Below are 26,070 nucleotides of genomic sequence, written 5' to 3' on the forward strand. Positions count from 1 at the left end.
TTCCTGCAAGTAAACTTTCTTGGAGGAAAAAAGAAACCTGAATTATTTGATTGCCTTTTCTGTAAACAAATTGTAAAACTATCCACTTTTCATATCACTCACTCTGGGTCATTCTGCATTCCTCCGTTCAGCCTAAGAGAAAACACGATTTAAAAATAAGAAAAAATTTCTAAAACTTTAATAATAAGAAGAATGACAAAAAATCTTAGTTTTATACACTCTGCACACTTATTCCAAAATGAAAGGGATACATAACTTAAATATTTTTTATTTTAGACTTTTTTGCATAAACATTCAGGTGTGTCAAAAAGCAGAAACTAAAAAAAAAAAAAAAAAAAAAAAATTAAAATTTAAAAGTTTCCCTTCCATCCTTATCCCCTCCCCATCATCCCACTTCTCATCACCACCTCCCACAGCTAAACTCTATGTTTAATTTCTCATTCATCCTTATTGGTTTTCTTTATGCATTTCCATGTTAATATTTATAGTGGTTACTTTTCTTCTTTTTTACGCTAATGGTAGCATAATTATGTACTCATTCTTTTGCATTTGCACTTTTCTCTTAGTATGTCTTTGATATTTCAAGTTGCATTTTCAACTTTGTGCACTGTCAAAATCAGAGCTTATTTTCTAACGAGTTGGTCCTGCCAACCAGGAGTTGAATCTGGAAACTGCTTAACTTTGTACCACGTGTAGGCAGTTCCAACCCAGAGGAGGAGATACTGGAAATGATATCCTTAATTTTCTCTTACAATGTGAACTTTCTTTCTCAAACTGTGTGATGTTCAAAGAGGTTTGAATATGGGCTCCCTGGGTCTTTGTCTCACACACCAAAAACCAGATGACACCAATACAAAAGGGGCCAGATGACTAGGAGAGAGAAGCTGGCAGAGAGCCTGACCTATTGTGCTATCCGCCTGCTAGAACTCAGGGGACCCAGGAAGTCTTCCGCACAATCTAACATCATTACACCCTCCCCTCCATTCATCCCCTCTTCAAGCCCCAAATCTGTCAACCACTTGCCACTCATTCTCACTAAGGAACCCTGACATCTCTTTTAGTCACTTTGTTCCTGATCATAGGGTTTCTTCTTACTTCTGGAGCACAGGAAGGAGCCACAAAGGATGGCTTTGTGTTATGCCAAAGCTGAGAGCACATCTGCTATGATAGCAAAGGCAGCTTAAGTCATAATAGTGGGACCAGAATGCTCTTCCCACTTTTATGATGTCACTAAGTGGTTCGACCATTGAGCAGTTAGAAACAATGGCCTATATTCTCAGTCTCTGATGGTTCCTTTCACATTCTTGCTCTAACTGAGATCTGGTTCTCTCCCATTGACCCTGCTTCCTTTGCAGCCTTTCTCACTGGCGGCTGGTTTTTCTTCCCTTTGTACCACTGGGCCTGGAGGTAGGTCGGTTCCTACTACTCCTCAAAGCCTCTTCCAGAGTGTTCTCTCCTCTCTGAAAACTCCTAGCCTTGGAGCTTTTCTCCTAGATTTCACACCTTCCTTTTGCTGTTATCTACAGACTGTGGAGGTCATTCCTTGAAAATTTAGGCCCTTAGATCACTCTCACGCTCCAATACTACTCCGATCATGATTCTTGGTGATTTCAGTATCCAGAAAGACAATCTGGTAATCCAGTAATCTGGTCTGCAAATTCCCTGCTCTCTCATTCAGTGATCTTATTTTCAACTCCTTGCTTGCAACCCTCTCATGTGGCCAAAAGGTAGATCAGTGTTTCCCAACTTCTTTTACTTTAGTGCACAGTAATAAACACATTTTACATCCAGACTCTATACATAAATTCATGTATAGATTTCAGTTTCTTAACTGAAAGTTTTACAATCCACCACTTTCCTTTGCTACTTATAAGTAAAAGAATATATAAAGTTAGTACCAAATAAGTGTTGATTCATATTTAAATAAATTTTTTGAAATGCAAAATAAATAGAAAAAGTAAAAACAAAAAAAATTGGGTTTGCCCTTCAAAGCTGATTTCTCAGTCTACGAATGTTTTTCTGCTGTGAGAGCTGCAGATTTAAATATACAATTACCTGACAGCACCTTGACATACCGAATAGGCATCACAAATGTACCATGTCTAAAATCAAACTGCTTCTCACTCCCTTGTGCATCCAGCTTGGTCTGACCCACATCAGTAAAGAGCAACTCAGTCTTACAGATCTGGATCAAAAAACCTTAGGGCCATTCCTGACTGCCGTTCTGTCATATCTCAGGTGTAGTCCATTATTTAGTCCAATGGCTCTGCCTGAAAAAAATACCAGAACGTGAGACTTCCAATGCCCCCCACTATTAAGGGCATATCAAACCACCATCATCTCCTATTGTGTCTTTATAGCACCAACTAACTAACTAAATGCCCTACTTAAATTCTTATCTAATCCTAAACCTGAGTGAATCTAAGAAATGTGAGTCAGATCATGCCATTTCTCTGCTCAAACTCTCCAAGGGCTTCTCAGAATAAAAACCAAACTCTTGAACATGACCCCACCCAATGTGACCCCCACCTCCTTCCAACCCCCGTGCTGCACCCCCGATTCCAGCACCATGCTTGCTTGTCCCCGCCTCTAGGCCTTCGGATGGGGTTCTCTCACATATCTGCTCCATTTATTCTTGAACTTTCTAAAGTTTCTGCCCAAATGCTACATTGTTAGAGAGGTATTTCCTGACTGTCCTATGTAAAGTAGGAACAGTATGGCCACCTCCCTGTCCCGTCCCCAGCCTGCTCAGTTGTATAGTCTGTTCGCTGTCTACTCCCATAGGAGTGCAAGTATAGTGAGAGCAGGGACTTACTTTGATTTGTTAACTACTGAGTCCCCAGTGCCTAGAGCTGAGCCTGGCATGTAATAGGCATGGCAATAAATATTTGCTGAGTGAATGTTAGGGAAGAGACCAGGATTGGGCCTAATCGGATAAAAGCGCAGAGAATTGAGAGAGAAAGGACATGTGTGTGAGACTGTGTATGTGGGAGTTAACTTAAAATAGAAGAAAAGAGAGGATAGAGGGATAAAAATGCAAAGACTGCTTTAAAAAGTAAAAGAGGAAGATAACAAAAAAAGTAATGGGAAGCAAATAGAAATAAATAGTAATGAAAACTGGGACATCAGAATGACACAGTGGCCCAGCACCTCAAAAACGAAGTTGTTTGGAAAGAGGTGAAGACCAATAGAGATGTTATTCTTATTTTTCTGCTTTTTTTTCAGTCAAAAATTACTCATTAGTTATACAAAGCATTTTCTTGAGTGCTATGGATAAAAAGAAGTAGAAGTCCTCAGAACATTTTGTCTAGGTAGGAAGTGAAAACATTCAGAGCGAAAAAGGTGGATAAATACAGAGGGTGCCAAAAAAGTACACACATTTTAAGAAAGGAAAAAAGTGTATTAAAATTGTAATACAATGTGACACTAGCATTCATTTGATTACTGCCATCTTTTGAGCGAACGTCATAGTGCACATTGCTACATAACACAATTCAACTTCGAAAAGTAATACATAGGTAACATCTCTTAAAATGTGTACGTTTCTTTGGCTGCCCAGGTGTATGAGGTGATGCGTGGTTGACGATGAAACAGGCACCAATCACTGTCACATATGTCATACCCTTTGGAAAGTGTTTTTGGGTCAGCTTCCAACCCATGCTTGGACTTTGAAGGTCAGGTTACAGTGGCCGATGGGAGGGGAAAGGGAGGAGCTAGCAGATGGGATGAACATTGGCAGGGCCTGTGTCACTCCAGGGGCATCCCCATTTGGTAGCCTACCTTTTTGTAAACCAATATTTCAGGCACCTTGAACCGTGCAGGCACGGTGTGTACACACAGTCGGTGCCCAAGGCATACATTCTTTTCACGGAATGAATAAGAGATATTTGGATGAAACTCAGTGGGCAATGGGACAGAAGGTTTAAATGGAGCCTATCTCAGGAAATGTTGCTTTATATAGGATTTGGAAAACAGCGTGGTGACTCTTTTTGGCAAAGGGGTTGAATTTCTGGAGGGGAGTAGACAGAACAAACGTTAGAAAGTTAGGCTGAGGTGAGATTAAGGAAGGGCTTGGATGTCACCCGAGGAATTACATTAGATGTCCTCAGGGAGGTTAGGGATAAGCGGGGGAAGGTCACGAAGAACTCATTTGGGGGGGGGGGCTGTTAGTCTGGAGTCTGCAATAGTGGGGATCCTCATGAGTCTGTAGATAAGTCAGAGGCAACATTAAAGAACTTCAGGCACGACACATTGTGGGCACGCAGCATTTGTTAAATGAATGAAGCATTAAATTATAGAGGTACTGGGGCTGGCGTGGAAGATTTAAGAAAATTTTAGGAAGGTGGGATCATTAGGAATTGTTTTTGAAGAGGGAGTGAGAAGTAAATATGGGGGTTTGAAGCAACTCCTCCCTTCCTCTTCCCTCTCTTTGATGATGCCTCTCCGCAGGTGCTTTAGGATGAAGCACCCGAGCGGGGCCATGATCCTTACTCGTAATTTCCTGGCCACCAGGCTGGTCTGCTTGTCTTTCATCCCCTCTTCCTGGGTAGAACTAGAACTACCTGGAGATGCCAATGTCCTTGTCCGTGCGCTCTTCGCAGATTGCAGCCAGAAGATGTGTAGGATGCCTGAACACAAGCTAAGTAAGGTGCTGGTCTGAAAGGGGGAAACTCACTGATCCAAACCCGGATACTCAGCCCCGCCTCTTTCCGCTGACACCCACCCGCTTTTCCTGTGCTGCCTCTGAAGACCAGGGAGTGGGCCCCTCCGACGAGGACCTTGCCATACTCTCTCCTCATTCTTTCCCGGCAGCCTACTGTGTGAAATGTCCATGATCAGTGCTCTTCTCCTCTCATTCCGCTTGAACATTTTGCTGCTGACCTTCCCTCTGTTATTCCCTGAGACCCAGAAACAGCTCCTTTTCTGTGCTTTTATCTGCATTGCCACAGGTACAGAGAGGCAGGAATGAATTCCGGATGTCTTGGCTTGGGTGAAAATTTAGCTTCATTAGCTTCCTTGAAAATGTTCAGGACGGTGCAAAGAAAAGACAAATCTAGGAGAAAAAAACGGTCTCAGAGGAGGCAGAAGGAGAATGAGGCTCAGCAACAATGAAATAATTTTGGTTCATTGATCATGGTACTGAACTAAAACCTTAAGTATTGGGGCAGGCTAATCAAAACATTTATCTCCCCTTTTTTTGGGTTGACAGGTACTCTTGTGTTCCTCTCATTACTTATGCATTCTGTGCAAATTTTGGAAGAGGTTCTGGGACCTGAGCCACCAAAAGTCTCCTATCAGCTTCCTTACTTCATAAATTTATCCAGCTCTGCCTTATTTCTACTATCTGGTGAATGATCAATGGACTCTGTGAGGTTGAGGAGGGTGAGTTAACCTCCCAGGAAGTGGGCAAAGCTTATTTCCTTGGTCTCCCCTTTCTTTTTGTCTAATGGTCTTATGTACGTGGAGGTTACATTAACAGCCAATCCCTAACCTTCTCCTTTTCCTCTTTGGTTTCTGGGGATGAAGATCTCTTACAATGTTCATCCATCACTTCTTCCTACTGCGACCTATTTAAAAATTTTTCTTTCTTCGTTTCTTCCTGCACTTCAGTTTTACAGTACAACCCCCCAAAGAGAGATTGAGAATCAGTCTCTCTGCACCAAACACACATCGAACAAGGGGTAGAATGCAGACTATAGGAAAGAACGAGTTTCTTTTCCTGACACTAGAACGTAGAAGACAATGTGAGGACCAGTTACAGAATTTGTGAAGTCCAGTGCACAATGAAAATGTGGAGTCTCTAGTTCAAAAATTGTCAATGATTTTAAGACGATTACAGCAGAGCGTTAAACAAAGAAGAGGCTTCTCTGTGTGTAGGACCCTGTGCAGGTGCCCAGGTCACGTGCCCAGAGAGCCAGCTCTGGCAGTGTGGTGCAGGGTAGTCATACTGAAGTATGTGGGTGACCCACACTTTGGTCCCTGCACCCTATTAAACTCTTTGAAAATTAGAGACTGTCCACACTAGAATCATCAGTATAGTTATTTTCTTAGGAGCCTTCTGCCTTCACAACTGCCAGCGTTTTGGAACTGTTGGAGTTTTAAAATACCAACCAAGACACATGGATACCATTTCATCAGAAGAGACCAAACTGAGCTTAAAACCAAGCAGAAAGAATGAACTCCGTAAAGTGGACTGTCCATGCATAATGGGGGATTCTTCTGTGGCTGACACTTATTCCAACAGCAGTGTCACTCATTCTGCAAAGAGCTGACTTCTCCCCCTTGATCTGTTCATTTTCCAGAGACCAAGACCATAGGTGTGTTTCATGGCAGAGAAAAATATAGAAGGGGGAGAGCTGCGTGTGAATAAGAAGCAGACATGCAGCCTTTTGTTTTGGGTCCTAGATGATGCAGCTGCCTCCTCTCCACTGTCTCTACCAATCTACCCTTACAGGGCTTCCTTTTCTCCAGGGGTACTTCACTGTAACAAAACTCCTTCCCCATCTGTGAAGTTTAAGTGTTGACTAAAATCCTCTTCCCTCTGGACGTCTCGTGACTGGTATTTTCCGCCAGTGTGATTGCAGTAGATGTTGCTGGTGGGCGTAATCTCTAGGTTTGGTGGAGGGTCTTCCTCACTCTAGTGTCACCAGATGGACAATAACCATTTGGTCCTACCACACATAAAGCCATTGCTGTGGTAAAGGACAGCACAGGGATCCTACAGACCAAACAGTGAACTAGTGAAACGAGCACTTATGAGGAGACTCACTGCTAGTCCTGACGGATGGAAGGTTCTCAAAATGAGGCAGGTGCCTGCCCAGGAAGATGGTCTCAACTCAACTTGCTGTTCCAATTCTACAGCAGAGGTGTTCTTCTTTGGTTCTGACTGAGGTACAGGCACAGCTTCTTATTAAATCCCAAAGAAATTGCAGAAATAAAACAACAGAATGTGGTGTGAAAGTTTGCAAAATAATATGTAACTAATAAGCTCAACAGGCATGGCTCTGTGGCTTAGTTGGTTAAAGCACCTGTGTAGTAAACAGGAGATCCTGGGTTCAAATCCCAGCAGGACCTTAAGCTTCAAGGTTCCCTAAGATGTAATTATCAAAGGCAAGTCCTGGTCCCCGCTGATGACAACTTATGTGTATGTTGCATAAATTGAGTGCTGTGATAACTGTTCCTCCCTTCTGCATGGTTTGGACTATGTCATCAGTGAAATTTTGAGAAGTTATGTAACATGATAACATCTTAAAAGAGAGGAAAAAGGATGATTAGTAATGAAACATAACAAAACAAAACAAAAAACCTTAACAAGAGGCTGGAGGCAAATGCGACTTAGTCCTTAGATTAAAAGTCTAGAAAAAATTCATCAAACCTTGAAATAGTTTTCGTGTTTTAGCTGATCCTTTTCTCCTGATATTCTAGGTCTTGACCTCAAAGTACTGTAGAGCTCTACACACGCACCCTCCCTCCCCTCCTTAGTGAGATGCACAGCCCCCCTTATCAAGCAAGGGGTGGCATTGCTCTCAGCTTCTTGCTTCTCCCTGTAAGGAATGGAGAAATTAGATGACTGCAGCCTTTGGGAGCAGCTGTGGGCCCAGTGCAAAATGAAAATGCAGGGCCTTCATTTAAAAATTATTGAAAATTTCAAACCAGCAACAGCAGAGCGTTAAATCAAGTGTCCGGCCTTGTGCAAATGCACAGGTCGCGTATCTAGGAAGCCAGCCCTCTGTGGGAGTGCAGTTATTGGCCAAAAGGCTGTTTTTTTTGTTTTTTTTTTTTTTTTTAAGGCTGGGTTTTAAAGGATGCCTAAATAGCTCCTCACCAGCATTTGGTGATGGGTTTTAAAGGGCACCTAAAAAGATCCTCACCGGCATTTGGTTTTGTCAGCGTTCTGGATTTGGGCCATTATAATAGCTGTGTGGTGGAATCTTGTTTAATTTGCATTTCCCCGATGACATATGACATAGAGCATCTTTCCATAAGCTTATTTGCCATTTGTATACTGTGTCCTTTTTGTTGAGGTTTCTGTTAAGGTCTTTGATCCATTTTTTAATTGGGTTGTTTTCTTGTTATTGAGTTTTAAGAGTTCTTTGTGTTATGTTTCGGATAACAGTCCTTTATCAGGTGTGTCTTTTGCCAATATTTTGTCAGTCTGTCTTGTTTTTTATTCTCTTGACAGTATCTTTCACAGAGCAGAAAATTTTAATTCTAATGTAGTCCAGCTTATTAATTATTGTTTTTTCATGGATTGTACCTTTGGTGTTATATCTAAAAAGTTGTTACCAGACCGAAGACCATCTAGATTTTCTCCTATGTTTGATATGCACTAGCATTCTTTAAAAATATACCTGGTGAAATAAGTCAGATAGAGAAAGACAAATAACATCTGATTTCACTTATATGTGGACTCTAAAAAAAACAAAAACAACAGAAGAACCCCACAATAGAATGAGCTCATAGATACAGAGAACAGATTGGAGACTGCCAGAGGTGTAGAGTGAGTGGTTTGAGAAATGGGTGAAGGGGTCAAAAGGTAAAACTTTCAGTTATAAAATAAATTAGTCCTGGGGATGTTCTGTGTAGTCTGGTAAAGTTAATAATACTGTCTTGCATACGTATTTGAAAGTTGCTAAGAGTAGATCTTAAAAGTTCTTATCACAAGGAAAAAAATAATTCTAACAATGTATGCTGATGATATTAACTAGATTTATTGTGGTGATCGTTTCACAGTATATACAAATATGGAATCATATTGTACACCTGAAATTAATGTTATATCTCAATTATACCTCAATTAAATATATATATATATATATATATCTCGCATACTTTAACAGTTGAAAAATGTTCATGAATTCTTTTTCTCTTTCAGAGACATTTCTGTTTATCTGCCACATAATTTTATCCCAATTTTTATGTTTACAAGTTATGGCTGATTATTATATCATACTACTCTGAAACAAATATATATATTATATATATAATATATATGTACTGTATACCAGAAAATGTATACACATTTTAAGATATGTTATCTATGCTCAAGCCATAGTTTGCCGTCATCAGAAGTGTCTGGACGCTGATGGTAACCACTTTGAGTACTTCTTGTAATTGCAGAAGTCAAACATGATTTGTATTTATCATTTTTTATCGGTATATATTGAGTATTACAATTAATACAGGTTTTTCCTTTCTTAAAATGTGTATATAAATATTTTTGGCTATATATATATATAATATATATCATTTTTAGTTATTTCAGGTATTTGTCTCTATTTTAAGTGTTTTTATTCTGGTTTGAGTTGCTTTTAAATGTAATACTAGTAGTATGCATTCAATCAATAAAAATACAGTATATGAAAAAAACTGTATTGACGCTTAATGGAAGGGACAGGGCTCCCCCCGCAGTTAGCTCATGTGTCTGCGGATGAAAATTTCTAGGGGATAGATTTCCTAGAAGTAGCAAAGTGGTGAGTAATTTGGGGAAGAGCTGGGAACTGAATTTAGGAGAGCCCAGAAAATGAGGTCCCACCGAGATTTGAACTCGGATCGCTGGATTCAGAGTCCAGAGTGCTAACCATTACACCATGGGGCCTATTTATTGGTTGGGTCTCTTAAAGCCTTTGGTGACATACATTTTCCTCCCTTACTGCCCTAACCCATTCTAGAGGTATTAATAAGCCCACCTGCTTTTCCTCCTCTAGGAGTAAGTCGTGGGCCCACCTGTCAACACCTTTTACACCAGTCTTCACGGAACACATCAGGAAGCACCTCCTCCCGCCCACCCCGCATTTCCTCCCTGTGGTTCTGGACCTACTGCCCCCGCCTCTGTCTTCGATGGACAACAGGTGAGGTTGTTTGCGACCCCATCGTGTTTCAGAGGATACGTGTTTTGTGTTGTCACCTCACTTATGGATTACACTGCCTGTGGGATGGGGACCGTTGTCACCGTTACAGGTGAGGCACCTGCGGCAGAAACCAGAGACCCTTAAACATGTTTTGTCATCGGGTCTTCTTTCTTGAAAACCCTTTTACTGGGTTGGAACCTGCCACTTTCGCAGACGCGCTATGGGAAGGTTTTACCTAAGTCACGGGGACCCAGTGGTGTTTACGGAGAAGTGAATGTGCTTGGAGGACACGGCTGGAGGAAGATGCCAGCGGCTGCGGAGCGCAACTTGGGGGTGTTGGAGGAGCGCGCCGGTACCCTGCTTTGCGTTCACCGACGGGTTTGTGCGCAGGGGCTCCCCCAGACTGACTCAGGGTCATCCCCGCCCCACCTCGCGTGTCCCTTTCCCGCACACACGGGGCTCACTGGAAAACCCACAGATCCGCGGTTACCGGGCTGGGTCTCGGGGACTGTACTGAGACCTCTGAGGGCCGGAGCGCGGGTTTGTTCTGGGTACGCGTCTACGAGCGAGCGCTTCCGTTTCGCGGTGCTGGAGAGCCCAGCTTTGCTTCAAGTGGTTTCCCGGGATTCGATGCTTCTGCGATAAGAGATGGCCTGGTGGGAACGAAGTTTCAAGGCTTCGAAGTTGGGGCTGCTTCCAGGACTTCACATTTTTAAGCGAGGAAACGTTGGAGGCTTTGAGGACGATGCGCCCCCTGTGGGCACAGATTATAAAGCGCAAAACAAAACAAACAAACCCCACAAAACACCCCAAACAAACAACAGCAACCCCCACCCCACCCCACCCTGTAACTCTCCCTGTAAAATACCAGGATTCCTATGGGATTGCCTTGCAACGTACTTTTTGCAAGATAGGTCTTATTGGACAAAGTCTTTAAATTCATTCTTTTCTGGGAAGCTGGGTTGGGAGTTTTCCTCAAGCCTGGAAGAGGTCGAGGATGACCAAGGAAAGTTGTTGCTTGCATAGAGCAGGTAGGAAATCCTCAAGAAAGGGTAGAAATCTCTGCGGGAGATTCCCAACCTCAAAGTCTGGCTGAGACAAGGAAAAGGTCCTTATAGAGGAGCTGCTTTTAAGCCTGCTTCAGGAAAGCCCTGTGGATCGCTCCTCTCTCCATATAAACCAGCGATAAATACACTAGTTTAACTCCATTGTCCAACACCAAAGGGAAAAATGGCTCCAATTGCCTTGACCCTGTTAACCTAAAAATAAAAGGCCAAAGTGAGAAGCAACAAGCAGTTAGTTGAGATCAATATGAATAACTATTCAGGAAACAGATTCAAACATAAGCCCAAATAGTGTTCTGATGCGGAGACAAAGGCAGTGGATATTTATGAGAGGGTGAAGGGGAACAATTCCATCAGTAGAAGGAAGGCATATTTATTGGCGCAGAAAAAGCCTACATAGTGACGTTAATTGTAAACATTGTTACTAATTGTTAGTCCGGTAGCCGTCAGTCCAGCAGTCCTATACGATTTTTGTTATCTTTGCAGTTTTTTGGGACAGTGTTGCTTTCGGCTGAATTAAGAGGGTTTTTTCTGACCTTTTAACATTGCGAAGGTTTGAGGCATAAGACGTGCCAGACACTACTTGTGACACTTTTGAAGAGAAGTGTCAACAAAACAGGCAACTTACTGAATGGAAGAAGGTTATTCGCCAATGATCCATTCAATTCAATAAGGGGTTAATATCCAAAAGTATAAGGAATTCATACAACTTAAAACAAAAGAAAACCCCAAACAAATGAACTTTAAAATATGCTGAGGACCTGAATAGACATCTATCCAAAAAAGACATGGAGATGGCCAAGAGACATAAGATGCTCAGCATCACTGATCATCAGGGAAATGCACTGTGTGACATGCCATATTGTACATGGTGTGTGTATCAACAGTACAGTTCATTCTACAAATCATTACTCAGCGGTTAAAAATATCTACGGTCACATAGCAAGCAGTGGCCAGAACCTCGTCCTTTCATTCCTTATCCAATTGGGCTTCATTACACCTTGTGCCTCCATCTGCTGTTTGGCAAGTACCAGGTGGAGACTTGCGTTCTGATTAATCCCTTCTTCTTGCCATTCCCAGGGCTCCTCGCAGCCACCTCACCTTCTCCCAGAATGCCTCAGCGACGGCACCTCCTCCCCACCGCTGTTTGCAACAGGAAGGGGGCAGGACGAGAACTGGAAGGCTTTCCCGCCCGCGTTCCTTGTTTTCAATTCGGTCGGAAGAATCTAAATACAAAGTTGGCCCTTTTTGAAAATAAATTCTCCACTTTTTTCTTTGTAGGTTTACACTATAATCTCAACATCAGGTCTGTCCAAGGCTACGGTACCTAAGCGCCTTTTTCTAGACTTGGTGAGCCCGGGTAATCCTAACCGCGAATTAACCGTTAGAAAACTCAGCTAAGTGGCTTCCGGTTTTATTTCCTTGGCGAATTGTTGCCCTCTAGATTTCCATATACTGCAAATCTTTTGCTACCCAGGTAAGACGTGGGGAAGTTCATATGTAAAAGTTTTCAAACCAGAAATGCTTGCAAAACCCAAAACTTTCTGTCGCCTTAAAAAATGTAAGGTAAACGCCAAATTTAGGTTAAATGTTACTTTTCAAGACCGAAGGCCGAAACCCAACAAAAGTGCCAACAACTTTTCTTGGAAAGTAAAGTGGCTCTGAAAAGAGCCTTTGAGGTCTGGAGGAAAGGCGCTTACGTGCGAGTCTACTTGGAGCTGGTGTACTTGGTGACGGCCTTGGTGCCCTCGGACACGGCGTGCTTGGCCAGCTCCCCGGGCAGCAGCAGGCGCACGGCCGTCTGGATCTCCCGGGACGTGATGGTCGAGCGCTTGTTGTAATGCGCCAGGCGCGACGCCTCGCCCGCGATGCGTTCGAAGATGTCGTTGACGAACGAGTTCATGATGCCCATGGCCTTGGACGAGATGCCCGTGTCCGGGTGCACCTGCTTCAGGACCTTGTACACGTACACGGAGTAGCTCTCCTTGCGGCTGCGCTTGCGCTTCTTGCCGTCCTTCTTCTGCGCCTTGGTCACCGCCTTCTTGGAGCCCTTCTTCGGGGCGGGCGCGGACTTGGCCGGCTCGGGCATGGTCGGGGGAGTCGCAGAGCGAGACGGGTAAAAGGCAGGAAAGATCAGTAGAGACTGCAAGCGTTTTTTTCGGGCCACAGCTACTTAAAGGAGGCGGTGAGTAAAGTCGTGTCTGATTGGCGGTGAACGCTTTTAACGTCACACGTGAACGTGGTCCAATCAGAATCGGTGTATATCCAACCTCGGGCTCCATTGGCGTAGTAAGCGAAAGGGCCGTAACTTGGCGCGGATTTACGGTCGCCCCCGGCACCGCTATAAGAAGGGGCGCCCGGGGTGACTTGCGTCAGACACCAGTTGGACCGGCAGCTTCTTGTGTGTCATGTCTGGACGCGGGAAACAAGGCGGCAAGGCGCGCGCCAAGGCCAAGACGCGCTCGTCGCGGGCCGGCCTGCAGTTCCCCGTGGGCCGCGTGCACCGGCTGCTCCGCAAGGGCAACTACGCCGAGCGGGTCGGGGCCGGCGCGCCCGTGTACCTGGCGGCCGTGCTGGAGTACCTGACGGCCGAGATCCTGGAGCTGGCGGGCAACGCGGCCCGCGACAACAAGAAGACGCGCATCATCCCTCGTCACCTGCAGCTGGCCATCCGCAACGACGAGGAGCTCAACAAGCTGCTGGGCAAGGTCACCATCGCGCAGGGCGGCGTCCTGCCCAACATCCAGGCCGTGCTGCTGCCCAAGAAGACCGAGAGCCACCACAAGGCAAAGGGCAAGTAGAAGCGACCTTACTCTGGCAGTTCCAGTAGATCCAGTCCGAACCAAAGGCTCTTTTCAGAGCCACCCATCTTTTCAATAAAAGGGCACAAGTGTTCCTTCACTTAGGTTGATAATTGAAAGTGACACTTAAAGCAGTTGGTCGGTAGATGTCAGTAGTTAAAAAACGCCCCAGAAAAGTGAAACTAACCCGTCCACTTTTGAAAGTTACAATTCAAACAAGTTGCCATCGGCTAATTAAAACGGATAGATACTTGGTTTTTAACTAAGGCTATCAGTACAGCCGGCCTTCTGTGTTAAGCCGGGAGAAAAAGATTGGGGAAGAGCAATGCTTGACCATAGGTGAATATTTAGATGCAAATCTAGTAGCCTACAGGTCAGAACCACCTTTCAACTCTTCAGAGCACTTATTTTGCATCTTAACTGGGAAAGCCCATCTGCAATTTGCCCCCTCCACCTGTGCTGGGCCCTAATCACTTGGAAAAGAAAGATGCTACATGCCCCGGAGCCCTGTCCTGTAGGCCCAGCTTAGCACGGGTTTCAGCGGGATTTGTAAAAGGGACACAGGAATCTTGTACCAGGTGTGAGTGTGAGTATTTTTCCTTAACCCCGTTGCACACAAATCGCAGTGGAAATTGTGAAACAGTGGACGGAGTGCTCTTAAATGAGATGCTATAGTGAGTGGAAAATAAATGTTTTCATGTAGTTATATCAAATATGAAATTACTTCAGAATCATTCCTAATACTAGTCGATTACTAACCGTCTTGGTGCATTTAGAAAAATCTACAAAAACTTTGGAAGATCTCTAAAAGATCTCAATTCAAATAGAGAAATCAAGAAATTGACGTGAAATTAGCCTTCCTGAAGTTGAATGAGGCTGAGAAAATCAGTTGTCCAATCACATATAGCGCGCGCCTTTTCAAAAAGATTTTTTAAAAAAAGCCACTTTCAGGCGCGAATTGTGAAACTAACATTTTTAGTCAGCGAACAAGATACATCGTTTTAATACTTATTAAATTTTGCCGAAAAAGGGGAAAGAACATTGTAATGAAACGACACGAAAACGGGAGAAAGGATTGAAAACATCAGTAGCTCCAAGGATGGGTGGCAGGAAGATGTTAATTTTCTGTCTGAACACATCGGTGGCTCTCGTGAGCAAGAAGTGGGCGCCTCTTCCAATACAGTCCCTGCGAGGTGTGATGGACAGATGCCAGGCCCAATCAGAGCGGGACTCTCATTATATAAACTGGTGCAAGCTCCTGCCTTTAGCATTAGCTAGCTAGTCTCTAGAGGTGTCGATGGCTCGCACAAAGCAGACGGCGCGCAAGTCCACCGGCGGGAAAGCCCCGCGCAAGCAGCTCGCCACCAAGGCTGCCCGAAAGAGCGCGCCGGCCACCGGCGGCGTCAAGAAGCCGCACCGCTACCGGCCGGGCACGGTGGCGCTGCGCGAGATCCGGCGCTACCAGAAGTCCACGGAGCTGCTGATCCGCAAGCTGCCCTTCCAGCGGCTGGTGCGCGAAATCGCGCAGGACTTCAAGACGGACCTGCGCTTTCAGAGCTCGGCCGTGATGGCTCTGCAGGAGGCGTGCGAGGCGTACCTGGTGGGGCTGTTCGAGGACACCAACCTGTGCGCCATCCACGCCAAGCGCGTCACCATCATGCCCAAGGACATCCAGCTCGCGCGCCGCATCCGCGGGGAGCGGGCCTAAGGCATTTTCCCCAGTTAGCATCCCCTGCCCCCAAAGGCTCTTTTCAGAGCCACTTCCTATCCTCACCGAGAGTGGCTGTTGCACTACTGGCTTGCCCGCTAAAGACGCACCCGGAGGGCAGACCTGAGTAACGTTTCCAAGGGGAAACGGGGTTCCCGTTCAAACCATGGGCACCTCGTTTTCCTCACGCAGTGTCGTTGTAAAGGGAATTTCAAGGCTTCACGTACCGTGTACTTGGTAGTACCTACTGAAGGAAACTGGGATGTTCAACGGCAATTAAAGCAACAGTTTTCCTTGAGTAACCCAGCCGTAAAGCAAAGCCCCGGGAGAGGAGCTGTATTAACCTATTCAGGTGTCATTCAGAGAACCTCAAACTTTGCGTATTAATCCTGGCATCAGCGTTGTGGTTAACGCTGATTTCTCTGCATATCAGGAAGGCTAGGATTTGGATAGCATTTCCCTTTGAGAATTGTTTCTCATTGTTTGGCGACAGCATCTGGTAACCCTACAAGACAGTATCTGAAGTGTTACCCTTCTTCACACCACTCCCAGATCTAATCCTGTAAAATTACCAAATTGGCTCTCAGGATTTTTTCTTTTTTTTTTTGCCAGCTTTCAGGGGTCTAGGGACCAGAAGCAGTCCACAGGTACCATGCCATCAACACTTGGTGACTCCCTGAAGTAGCAGACAGTGAGGCCATTTGGGGCAGTAGTACCCCTTAGCCCACCAGAGGTCCTATGTCTCACTCCCCTACCGAGTGACAACAGGGATCACGTAGGACATGTATGAAATACTACCACCAGGGCTGTTCCTCTCATCTCTGAACCTGTTTTAAAAGTTTAATGAATATTGCCCCTTTTTCTCCACTTAGGATATCATGGCATAAGGCCAAAGATTGTGTTGTTTGCTGTTGTAACCTTAGAACAGACAAGGAAGGCCTGGCTCGGAGCAGGTGTCATTTCATTCTAGTTGAATGAATGTTGCTAATTTGGTCTTTTAGGCCCAAGACCGCTCCCACTCTGCCTCAGGTAGCCACTGAGACTTTCCCACCTGCACTGCGCATTCCATCCCAGATGCTTTTTAGTCACCACTTGTATGTAGAGTAGATATAATACTGACAGCAACAATTTTATAAAGCTGTACAGTTTCCAAAGTATTCTTGCATGTCTTTTTGTATGTGAACCTGACAATAGCTCCCGGGGTTTATACAGGGCATTGTTACTCCCTCTCTAGCTCTAGAAATGTTTGTCTTTTCCAAAGGTACTTGAGTATTGGGCGACAAAGTCAGTAGATCTCAGTGCAGAAATCTCCATAAACCTGAGAAGGGGAGGAGGAGATTGGGATAAGCCTCCAATGGCTTTAGGAATGCAAAGGAGAATTAGTTGTGTGTTTTCTTGTTTTGTTTTTGTTTTGTTTTTTTAAGTTGGGACAGGAAGGACTGTTTTCTTTTAAGGGGAAAGGCAGCAGAAGTTGGATTGCTATAATGTCTCTAACCTCCTCGAGGACATCTGCATCAGTGAGTACAGACATGTTCTATTTGAAGCCTGTCTGGGCATAGAAAAGATTTTAGGAAATGTCCAAAAATCCTTTGATACTCTTCCCTTCAACAAGTGGAGCCTAATTCCTCTTTCCTTGAGTGTGGACTGGGTTCAGAGACTGGTTTGTAGTCAAGAGAATAAGGCCCATGGCATAAATCATAGCGATGGCGCTACCCTGGAGACTAGGCCCTAGCCAGTACGTGCTTCCTGCTTGCTCTCAGCTCATTGCCCTGGGGGACCCTGCTGCCATGTTGAGAGGACACTCTGACAGCTCTGTGGTGAGACCTGCATGATTAGAACGTGATGCCTTCTCCCACAGCCAGTGACGGGCTCCCAGCAGCACCTAAGGGAGCCGGCTCCAGCCCCATCTGGCCCCCAGTTGACTGCAGCCCTTGCAAACAGCTTGACTCTACTTCTTGAGAGACCCTGAACAAGAACCATGCAGCTAATCCATTCTGGTTCCGAGCCTACAGAAACTGCCATATAATAAATCTGTTCTTTTAAGCTGCTAACTTTTGGGGTAGTTAATTATAGTACAATTAATACCTGACGCAATAGGAAAAAAAAGAGTAGTTAGGAGTCATTTGGTTGACTTCACTAGTGTACACGAGATGACCACGTCCCACAGCTCTGCAGCTTCCCACAGGGAAGTCTGCGCTGATGGGAATGGGCCTTAGTCAGTACTGAGTAATTATCAGGGTTTTCTTTTGCTGCTACCCAGAGAGAGGCTGCAGATCAATTTAGTGCTGCTAAGGATTTAGAAAGAGGATGAAGTCTAGTAGCTGTTCAGGTAAGGTTGCTTTGCGGGTATGCACCTCATATGGTCACGTCTGGCTATCAATTTAGGAGGGGGGGAATCACACTTGTTTTATTTTTCCAGTTCACCTAGCAATGAGTAAGACCCCAAGAAATCAATTTCCCTGTGACCAGACATTGATTTACAAATCAGGATACCATTAATTTTTTTCTTTAACATTTCCTAGCAAATGGCTAACAAACAATATTTATATGTCCTTCACTTTATTTATAAAGCTTTTTTACATTTATTGTCAAATTTGATTAATGAAACAAAATTGTGAGGTATGTTGGAACTGGGAGACGTAGCTAGGGCCCAGGTGTTTCACAAACAGGAATTTTCATCATAGGAAGTTGGGCTAGACATTGGATCTAAACCCTTCTTATTCTCTCATAGCCCTCCCTCCCTTCTGTTTGGAAATCTTCTCCTGTCAGAGGTACCATTTTCAATAGTCAGATATACTTGTTAAATAACCATTACAAATCATTATTCAGTGACTCTCCTTTTTCCCAATATAGACTGACAATCAATTAGGTCACAGGTTACTTTAGATGCCATTTTCCTTAACTATGAAACGGGTACTTTATTTCCTCAAGAGATTGCTTTAAAGTTTAATTGTGGTGTTATATGAAACTGTCGAGGATAGTGCCCCAGAGAATGTAATTAGGTGCACAGAAATACTCATTGAACTTAATTTCAGCTCCAAATCTTACTTTGGTGTACCTCTCCTAGATTTGGGAAAATACACCCAAATCATCTAATGAGATTACGTTAAGTAGTCACTCTTGTCATTGAGTTTAAGGACACAATCCCATTTGATCAGTAATGAAACTAAGCAACTCATTTTAAGGATGTCACTTCTGCTAACGGGCAAGCTTATTTCTCTGAAGACTTCTGTTAGTTTCTGTCTCACAAGGTAAAATTTCCCAAACTTGTCTTCCAAATGTGGATACAATTTGGATCACAGGAACCCTCTCTGTTTAGGAGACAGGAAAGATGTTGAAACAATTAGATGAGAACAAATGCTTTCAATTTCTGTCCTCTGAGAGGATACTGACCAGGAGAGTAAAAACAGTCATCAGGAATTCATTTTAAATGACGCTCAGGGGGTCCTCACTACAATGGGACGTGCTGCTGAGTCTTTCCCACTGATGTTCTCATGAAAGAGGTTCTGAAATGTGAAAAATGGTTGTTTATATATCTCTGCTGGGAATAATATGTTTCTTATCTGGACAAGATTAGAAATAGTGTACTTTCTTGTTGTCACACAACAGCCTAGCCGACTGTCCCCGGTTTCTTTCCTTGAGGAAAGAAAAGTCTGTGAGACTGTGACTTTCTGGGACTTTGTTTTATCATGATGTTTACACCTCATGTCTCTCTGTCTGGTCCCCCAAAAATGGAGTGCATCCAATGACGAGTAAGATTCCCCACAGGGGAACAACTCCAGCAAGGGGGAACCGTGTGGGGACCCCCAATGAGCTGCCTTGGAAGATCTGGGAAGAGGCCTTGCCTCCCCTTCCCCCTGCCTGGGATAAGCCACTGCTGATTCTGGCTTTCCCCTCTCACCTGATTGTGACAGAAGTTACGAGAGCGATAATATCAGCTCTCCCCTCTAACCCTACAATTAAGTGTCAGCATGAGAGACCTGTCCTTAAGGAGGCACATACCACCATTGTTAAGACATCACGGGACTTTCTGTTTTGGCTATTTACAGGCAAAGGTGATTGGTTTGAATCATTTTTCTGGTATGGTGTATGAGATTCACAGACCGTGGAAAAGACAATGCTACTTCCTTGTATGATAATCAATAAAAGCCACCAGTCGACTTGATTCTGTGCTCCAGTCTTTTGTCAGGCTGTGAGACCCCCTGGCCTTCTGAGATTGAACTGTATTAAGTCTCTGTTTATTTCTTTCTTAAAACTTAACCCAAAGCCGCCCCTTCTCATCCCCTCACTGCCCATCTTGCACTGGGCACGACACTTTCTGAGATGGAAACTGGTAGAAGGTGCATTTAATTTTTTTCTCCTAAGTGGCCTGAAAGAGGGTGTATGGGAATGACAGCTCTGTATTAGAAAAACGCCTTGAGTGTAGTAGTTTCTCATCTATCTTGAAGGAAAGAAAGGTCTCAGTTTAAAATGGAGACAGTTGAATGGCTAGCAATTACATGAAACATTTTAAAATTTCACTTGTAAACAGATAAATGCAAATTAAGACAATGAAATATTGTATAACACCAAACAGACTGGCAAAATCAGAAACCTGGGTATACCAAGTGTTGCGTGAGAGATCTTAACAATATTAACGCTTCTATCCATGAGCAGGTATAAGTTTCCATTTATTTGTATCTTCTTCAGTATCTTTCTTCAGTATCTCATAGTTTTCTGACTACAGCTCTTTTTCCTCAATTTATTTCTAGGAATTTAATTTTTTTCATGCAATTGTAAATGAGATTGTTTTCTTAATTTCTTTCTGATATTTTGTTATTGGTGTATAAAAAGGAAACCCATTTCTGAATATTAATTTTGTATCATGCTACTTCAGTGAATTCCTTTCTCAGTTTTGGTATTTTTTGGTGGAATCCTTAGGGTTCACTCTATATAGTATGTCATCAACAAATAATGACAGTTTTACTTCCTTTCCAATTTGGATGTATTATATTTCTTTTTTGGTTTGGTTGTTATGACTAGGACTTCCAATACTGTGTTGAATGAGAGTGGTGAAAGTGGACATCCTTGTCTTGTTCCTGATCTTAAAGAGTTTTCAGCTTTTCATGGTTTAGTACAATGTTAGCTGTGGGTTTGGGTAATTAGGCGCTTTTCTAAACCAAGGAGTTTAATTAAGCACCGCCATTTTCATTTTCCTGAAAATGTGTGTGAGGGCTTCCGGTCTGGGAACGCCCAGAACAGATGGACCTGGCCCGACCAGTTCCCAAACAGGTCCGCAGCACCACTATATAAGATTGCCTGCAAGGCTGGGTAAGTAGTTTCTCCCGGCTGCAAGCATGTCTGGTCGTGGTAAAGGTGGTAAGGGGCTCGGTAAAGGGGGCGCGAAGCGCCACCGCAAGGTCCTGCGCGACAACATCCAGGGCATCACCAAGCCCGCCATACGGCGCTTGGCCCGGCGCGGCGGCGTCAAGCGCATCTCCGGGCTCATCTACGAGGAGACCCGCGGGGTGCTGAAGGTGTTCCTGGAGAACGTGATCCGGGACGCCGTCACTTACACGGAGCACGCCAAGCGCAAGACGGTCACGGCAATGGACGTGGTCTACGCGCTCAAGCGCCAGGGCCGAACCCTGTATGGTTTCGGCGGCTGAGACCGAACTTGCAACCTCGGATTTTGCAGTAAAATCAAAGGCCCTTTTCAGGGCCGCCCACTGTCTCGTGAAGTGCTGTGCGCAGCTTTCAGTTCTGTTTTCTGTGGTCATGTTTTTGAGTTTAAACCCAGTACTGTACTTTTAGTGACAACTAGAGACGGTGGAGGTGGCAACTACAGTTCTCACCCATCCTGGGCAGAGACAGGAGTGATTAAACTTTACGCACATCAGGAGGAGAGGCTTCTTAGGGATCAGGCAGGAATTAGCAAACTGGAGGCCTACCAATGGAGAATGTAAAGCTATAGAAACCCCAGTTTTCGGGCAGGGTCTCTCCGCCCTTTGTTCCTGTGATAGGATTCACTACGGGCTGCGCTGCCGCCTTTGGGCAGTTGGCAGTGACGGGAAGTCCTGGAAGTACCGCCGAGCTCGTCACGCTGTGTTTGGTCCAATAAATGGACATACTAGATCACTGCGAGGGTTCTGCCGGCCGCCCACAGAAACCCCACGTTGCCAGCAAAACGCTGGGTGTTCATTCCTAATATGTTGGCAGCGATCGATGTCAGGAAGGATTGACATCCTTGCCCACCCTCCCGTCCCCCTTTTGTCCCCCCTCTCCCCAGGCACCGGCTGAGAGCCGTCACCCCAAAACCGGTGTCTTTGGGGTTAAATGGCACGAACTGGGTTCTCATTTCTCATGCTGGGTCCCTCCCTAAGCCTGAGGCCAAGCATTTTGTAAGTTACCGCTCTCTGTAAGTTACAGACCCGGGAGCCAGAGTACTAACTCGGGCCGGTAACTAACTGTCCCGAGCCCGAGGGCCTAACTGCATGTGCAAAGAAGGATCTCTGGCTTGTGCGCCCGGCTCCCAGACGGCTCTCGGCCACCTCCCCCCGCCCTCCGCCTGCCAGCTCCCCCCCGCACCCCCGACGTTGTCTACGTGTTCCGGCGGCAGGGCGCTCCTACAGCTTCGGGGGTTAGTTCTTCAAACCGCCATTTCATTACGCAAAGTCCCGTCTTAGGGCCACCCAAGAAATCTAAGACCTGTAGGCATTTTAAAAATCCTTAATTTGGCAGGGCAGCTACCTCGGGTTACGTTAGAGTGATCTTTGTGAATTCACTTAGAAACATCAATTTTGTAATGCCACCAAAAGTGCATTTGGTTCCCCCCCACACACACCCCATGTCCATCACCTAATAGAGTGGCAAAATCTCAGGTGATTCAAATCTACATCGGCTGTTTTGCCTCACTGAAAGCTGTACTCATTCGCGCTGCACTGTCAGGGGCAGTTAGTTACGACTCTGCCTAAACTCCATCACGACCTTTTACAGAAGAAATTGGCCAAACCTTGTTTGAACGAGGTCTTTCGGTGAATGTGAAGCATGCTGCAGTCTGAGAGGACCGGCGCAGCGCAGAGGCTGGAATTAGAAACCACTCCAAGGCCTTCGTTCAGTGCCTCAGTTCCCTTTCAAGTTCACGAAACTTTTTGTCAACAATTCAATCACGACACGTTTTATTTGTAAAAGTGCAAGGAACTTTCAGGACATTTTCTTAAGGATTTTTGATGCATCCTGTGGGGTTTTCAGTCAGTAAGACCGCAATAGAGGTGGGGAAAAGCTTCCTGAAATTATTGAACAAAGAACTAATCCGTGTGGGGTGGAGGGGTGGGAGGGGCATAGGGTATCGTCGAATAGCGGCGGGCGAGTCCCTATAAATACTGGGATGGCTGATTGTTTCTCATTAGTGTTGGAGAATTGGCTTTGCTTACCCATGGCTCGCACGAAGCAGACGGCGCGCAAGTCCACGGGCGGGAAGGCCCCGCGGAAGCAGCTGGCCACCAAGGCGGCCCGCAAGAGCGCGCCGGCCACCGGCGGCGTCAAGAAGCCGCACCGCTACCGGCCGGGCACGGTGGCGCTGCGCGAGATCCGGCGCTACCAGAAGTCCACGGAGCTGCTGATCCGCAAACTGCCCTTCCAGCGGCTGGTCCGCGAGATCGCGCAGGACTTCAAGACGGACCTGCGCTTCCAGAGCTCGGCCGTGATGGCGCTGCAGGAGGCGTGCGAGGCGTACCTGGTGGGGCTGTTCGAGGACACCAACCTGTGCGCCATCCACGCCAAGCGCGTCACCATCATGCCCAAGGACATCCAGCTCGCGCGCCGCATCCGCGGGGAGCGGGCGTAAGTCTCCTTCCTCAGTTAGCATCCCCTGCCCCCAAAGGCTCTTTTCAGAGCCCCTCAATTGTCAGCGAAAAAGAGCTGTTAATTCTGAAAAGTACACGGCATCCTTATATGAAGTGTGGTGTGTCCTTGGTGACTAAGTCACACCACTGCTGCCCACTTGTGCTCCACATCGGCCGTCTGCTTCTCCTGTGACCCTAACAACCGTCCCGCTTGCCGAGTCCCTCATACTCTGCAGTGAGGAGCTGTTTATGGAGAGGCATTACAATGACTCGGTCATTTGAAAATCCAAACAACTTCGACTGCAAGAAGTGATTGAAGGAAAACTGGCCCAAACCTTACAGAAGACTTAACTGGGTTATGCAAATGGGAATCAGTTAAATAGGTAGAATATTCCAGCGCCATTACTTCAGAAATAGGCCTCTTGATTTCTTGTAACACAAGTGTTGCCATGAGTGTTTAAAATCTTGACGGCTTTTTTGTTTTCCAATTTTAGTATACGTGCTGCAGAAGCGAGTGCACCTTTTCTGTTCCGATGTAATGTTTGCAAGTGTATGCTGTGGGCTTTCCATGTGTGACTGGGGAATGGGTGACGATGACCTGTAAGCTGTCATGTAAAATGAGTTCCCAATAGTTCTGAGACAATCTAGAAATACTTGTGCAAGTGTTTTTAAAATATATTTGTCTGTGATTGTTTTGTTTTGTTTTTTTCTATGGAGAATCAGACTAGGGATGAAATCCAGCATGCCGTTTTAAATCTTCCTTGTTTCCACACAATTCTGAGTTTTCTAACCAAACATGGCTGCGTCCCATATTTCCACTTGTTTAGTTTACTCTCGTGCTCTTCGTATTACATGACTGTCAGTGCCTCATTTTGCTGCTTACCTTTTTTGGGTATACACCCTAACTTTAGGAGGTAGCAGTTCTATGAGGGCAGTTTTTCTCCTGATCTCTGGCAGATCAGCCACCTGGGCCTTCCCTTCCTTCCCGTGTCTGGATTTGCCCTTCCAGAGAGAGGCTTATATCTAAACCATTGGCTCCTTGGAAAGCTTTTTGAAAAGTCTCAGAATTGATTCAGAAAAGTCTGATGAGGCCAAAAGCCTCTGATTACAAATCAGTCTGGAGCTCCTGTAGTGGCTCTCAGGTGTAGGGACAACTTGGTGCTGCTTATTCCAAGTTTCAAAGGTTGTTCTCTCCCCATCCCTTTGAGGACCTTCCCATCATACAGACCCAGGACCAGGAGGTCTACCTTCAAACATCTGCCGACAGTGAGCTCTATAACCTTTGGCAAGTCACGCATCTTGTCTCTAGGCCTTAGCTGACAGAGCTGTAAAGTGTGATGAATGAATGGAAATCTGTACAGCTTCCTGAGATTAGTTCCTGGCACTTTGTAAATGCTCAGTGTATATTACCTCTTATTGTTACACTTCCCTCTCCTGCACCTTTAAGCATGGAGGGATTCCCCCCGAATCTTCTAAATGTTTTGTGATTAAAACAATGAGAATTGATTGGTTAGAACACTTTCTTGTTAAAACCTTTTCTTTAGTTCTTGATTTGCATTGTTCTGAAAGAGGCAAGCTTGTGGCGATATGCCACGATCTGTGTCTATGTGGATGCATTCAAAACACAGCATAGGTGCCAGGTAGTAAATATTGTAGGTTTTGCCGGCCACGTATGATCTCTGTCACGGTCTTTTTCTAACACAATTTAAAAATCTAAAAACCACCTTTGAGTAAGGACCATACAAAAATAGGCCTCTGTCCAGTTTGGTCATAGTTGACTATAGTTTCAATTCCAGGAACTCCTAGAGAGAAGTGTGTTGGCTGCTTCACCAGTGTTTCACAGGGAAGAACTAAGTACCGTCAACTGCATTAGAGATCAAAATCATGATTTGATCTCCCTTAGCATCTAGGCCAGACACAAAATCCGATCAACCCCTTGCCCTACTTTCGTTCCAAATAAATAGCAAACTTCATCTTCCATTCCAACCTCAAGATCATTGCCTCAGTTCCCTTGAATGTTAATGTTTTCCTGTATTTTCCTGAATTCAGGAAATTCCCAGTGCACCGTTTTTATAGTAGCCAATTATTTTTCTAAAATATAGGTCTATTATCACTTAATAATTGATGTCTCCTGTCTGCTCAGCGAAGAGGGTGTTCCTGACTGTAATTTGTTAAATACTGACAGGGATTGAGGAGTTTGAAGGAAGACATTGGGAAAAGCAGGAAAACCTGACAAAGTCCCATGGGAGCTAAATAGATTGTGCTTTTGTGAGCTACTGGAAGCCCTTGAAAAATTTTTAACAGGTTTCAGAGGTTTTCTGACACATTATCTGGGCTAAGCATTTTTCATCCTTGTTTTAATAGATTTGCCTAGGAACTAAAGAGAGAACACATCTCAATCAAAACCATACAAATTAAAGTTTGAATTTGAATCCAGGTCGTTGGAAACTGAAGACAAAGCAATTGTTATTTCTCCTGCTGCAAGGTAGAAGTCACTCTGGCAACTGAACATTTCCAAGATGGAAACTACAGACACTGGCACTGAAACACCTAAGAAGCAGAACCGGTTTTTAAAGTCATGTCTGTGTGGCTGGTGTGGGGCTGTAGGCAAGCAGGCGCTCTGTGCGTGTGTTACTTGCTACAGTTAGAAACAAAGTTTATGCCCAAAAGAAGGAGCCTAGGGTCTTTCCTCCTGCAAAAATCAAAGACCAAACTTAGAGAGAAAGCCTTTTAACACACGTTGACTTGATACTTAGTAGACATTTGGTGCAAGATGCAACTAAGTAGCAGGATGCCCAAAGCCCGTGGATTCCTATGGAAAGC

The 26,070-nt window shown here is 44.9% G+C and overlaps 4 protein-coding genes and 2 non-coding genes across 6 annotated transcripts; 4 read left to right on the forward strand and 2 right to left on the reverse strand.

Annotated features, from left to right (window-relative positions):
• The first annotated feature begins 7,000 nt into the window (after positions 1-7,000).
• TRNAT-AGU (transfer RNA threonine (anticodon AGU)) lies at positions 7,001-7,074 on the forward strand. Its single transcript has one exon. It is a non-coding gene; the product is annotated as a tRNA-Thr (tRNA).
• Positions 7,075-9,526: 2,452 nt separating this feature from the next.
• On the reverse strand, positions 9,527-9,598 carry TRNAQ-CUG (transfer RNA glutamine (anticodon CUG)). Its single transcript has one exon. It is a non-coding gene; the product is annotated as a tRNA-Gln (tRNA).
• A 1,494-nt stretch (positions 9,599-11,092) lies between these two features.
• Positions 11,093-13,087, reverse strand: LOC117015328 (histone H2B type 1-C/E/F/G/I). Its single transcript, XM_033093933.1, has 2 exons — positions 12,616-13,087; positions 11,093-11,110 (listed from the first exon to the last, which is right to left on the reverse strand). The coding sequence occupies exon 1, from the start codon at positions 13,002-13,004 to the stop codon at positions 12,624-12,626; it is 381 nt and encodes a 126-aa protein (XP_032949824.1). The 5' UTR covers positions 13,005-13,087; the 3' UTR covers positions 11,093-11,110; positions 12,616-12,623.
• A 142-nt stretch (positions 13,088-13,229) lies between these two features.
• Positions 13,230-14,403, forward strand: LOC117015325 (histone H2A type 1). Its single transcript, XM_033093929.1, has one exon. It carries the CDS (start codon positions 13,324-13,326, stop codon positions 13,714-13,716), a length of 393 nt encoding a protein of 130 aa, XP_032949820.1. The 5' UTR covers positions 13,230-13,323; the 3' UTR covers positions 13,717-14,403.
• A 15-nt stretch (positions 14,404-14,418) lies between these two features.
• On the forward strand, positions 14,419-24,930 carry LOC117014580 (uncharacterized). The gene is made up of 5 exons (XM_033092629.1): positions 14,419-15,418; positions 20,824-21,053; positions 21,427-21,486; positions 21,693-21,821; positions 22,748-24,930. The coding sequence occupies exons 1-5, from the start codon at positions 15,014-15,016 to the stop codon at positions 23,247-23,249; spliced, it is 1,326 nt and encodes a 441-aa protein (XP_032948520.1). The 5' UTR covers positions 14,419-15,013; the 3' UTR covers positions 23,250-24,930.
• Positions 20,758-21,106, forward strand: LOC117015352 (histone H4). The gene has a single exon (XM_033093960.1). The coding sequence runs from the start codon at positions 20,761-20,763 to the stop codon at positions 21,070-21,072; it is 312 nt and encodes a 103-aa protein (XP_032949851.1). The 5' UTR covers positions 20,758-20,760; the 3' UTR covers positions 21,073-21,106.
• Positions 24,931-26,070: the final 1,140 nt, after the last annotated feature.

This window comes from Rhinolophus ferrumequinum, chromosome 22 (genome assembly GCF_004115265.2).
Source record: "Rhinolophus ferrumequinum isolate MPI-CBG mRhiFer1 chromosome 22, mRhiFer1_v1.p, whole genome shotgun sequence".
NCBI lineage: Eukaryota > Metazoa > Chordata > Mammalia > Chiroptera > Rhinolophidae > Rhinolophus > Rhinolophus ferrumequinum.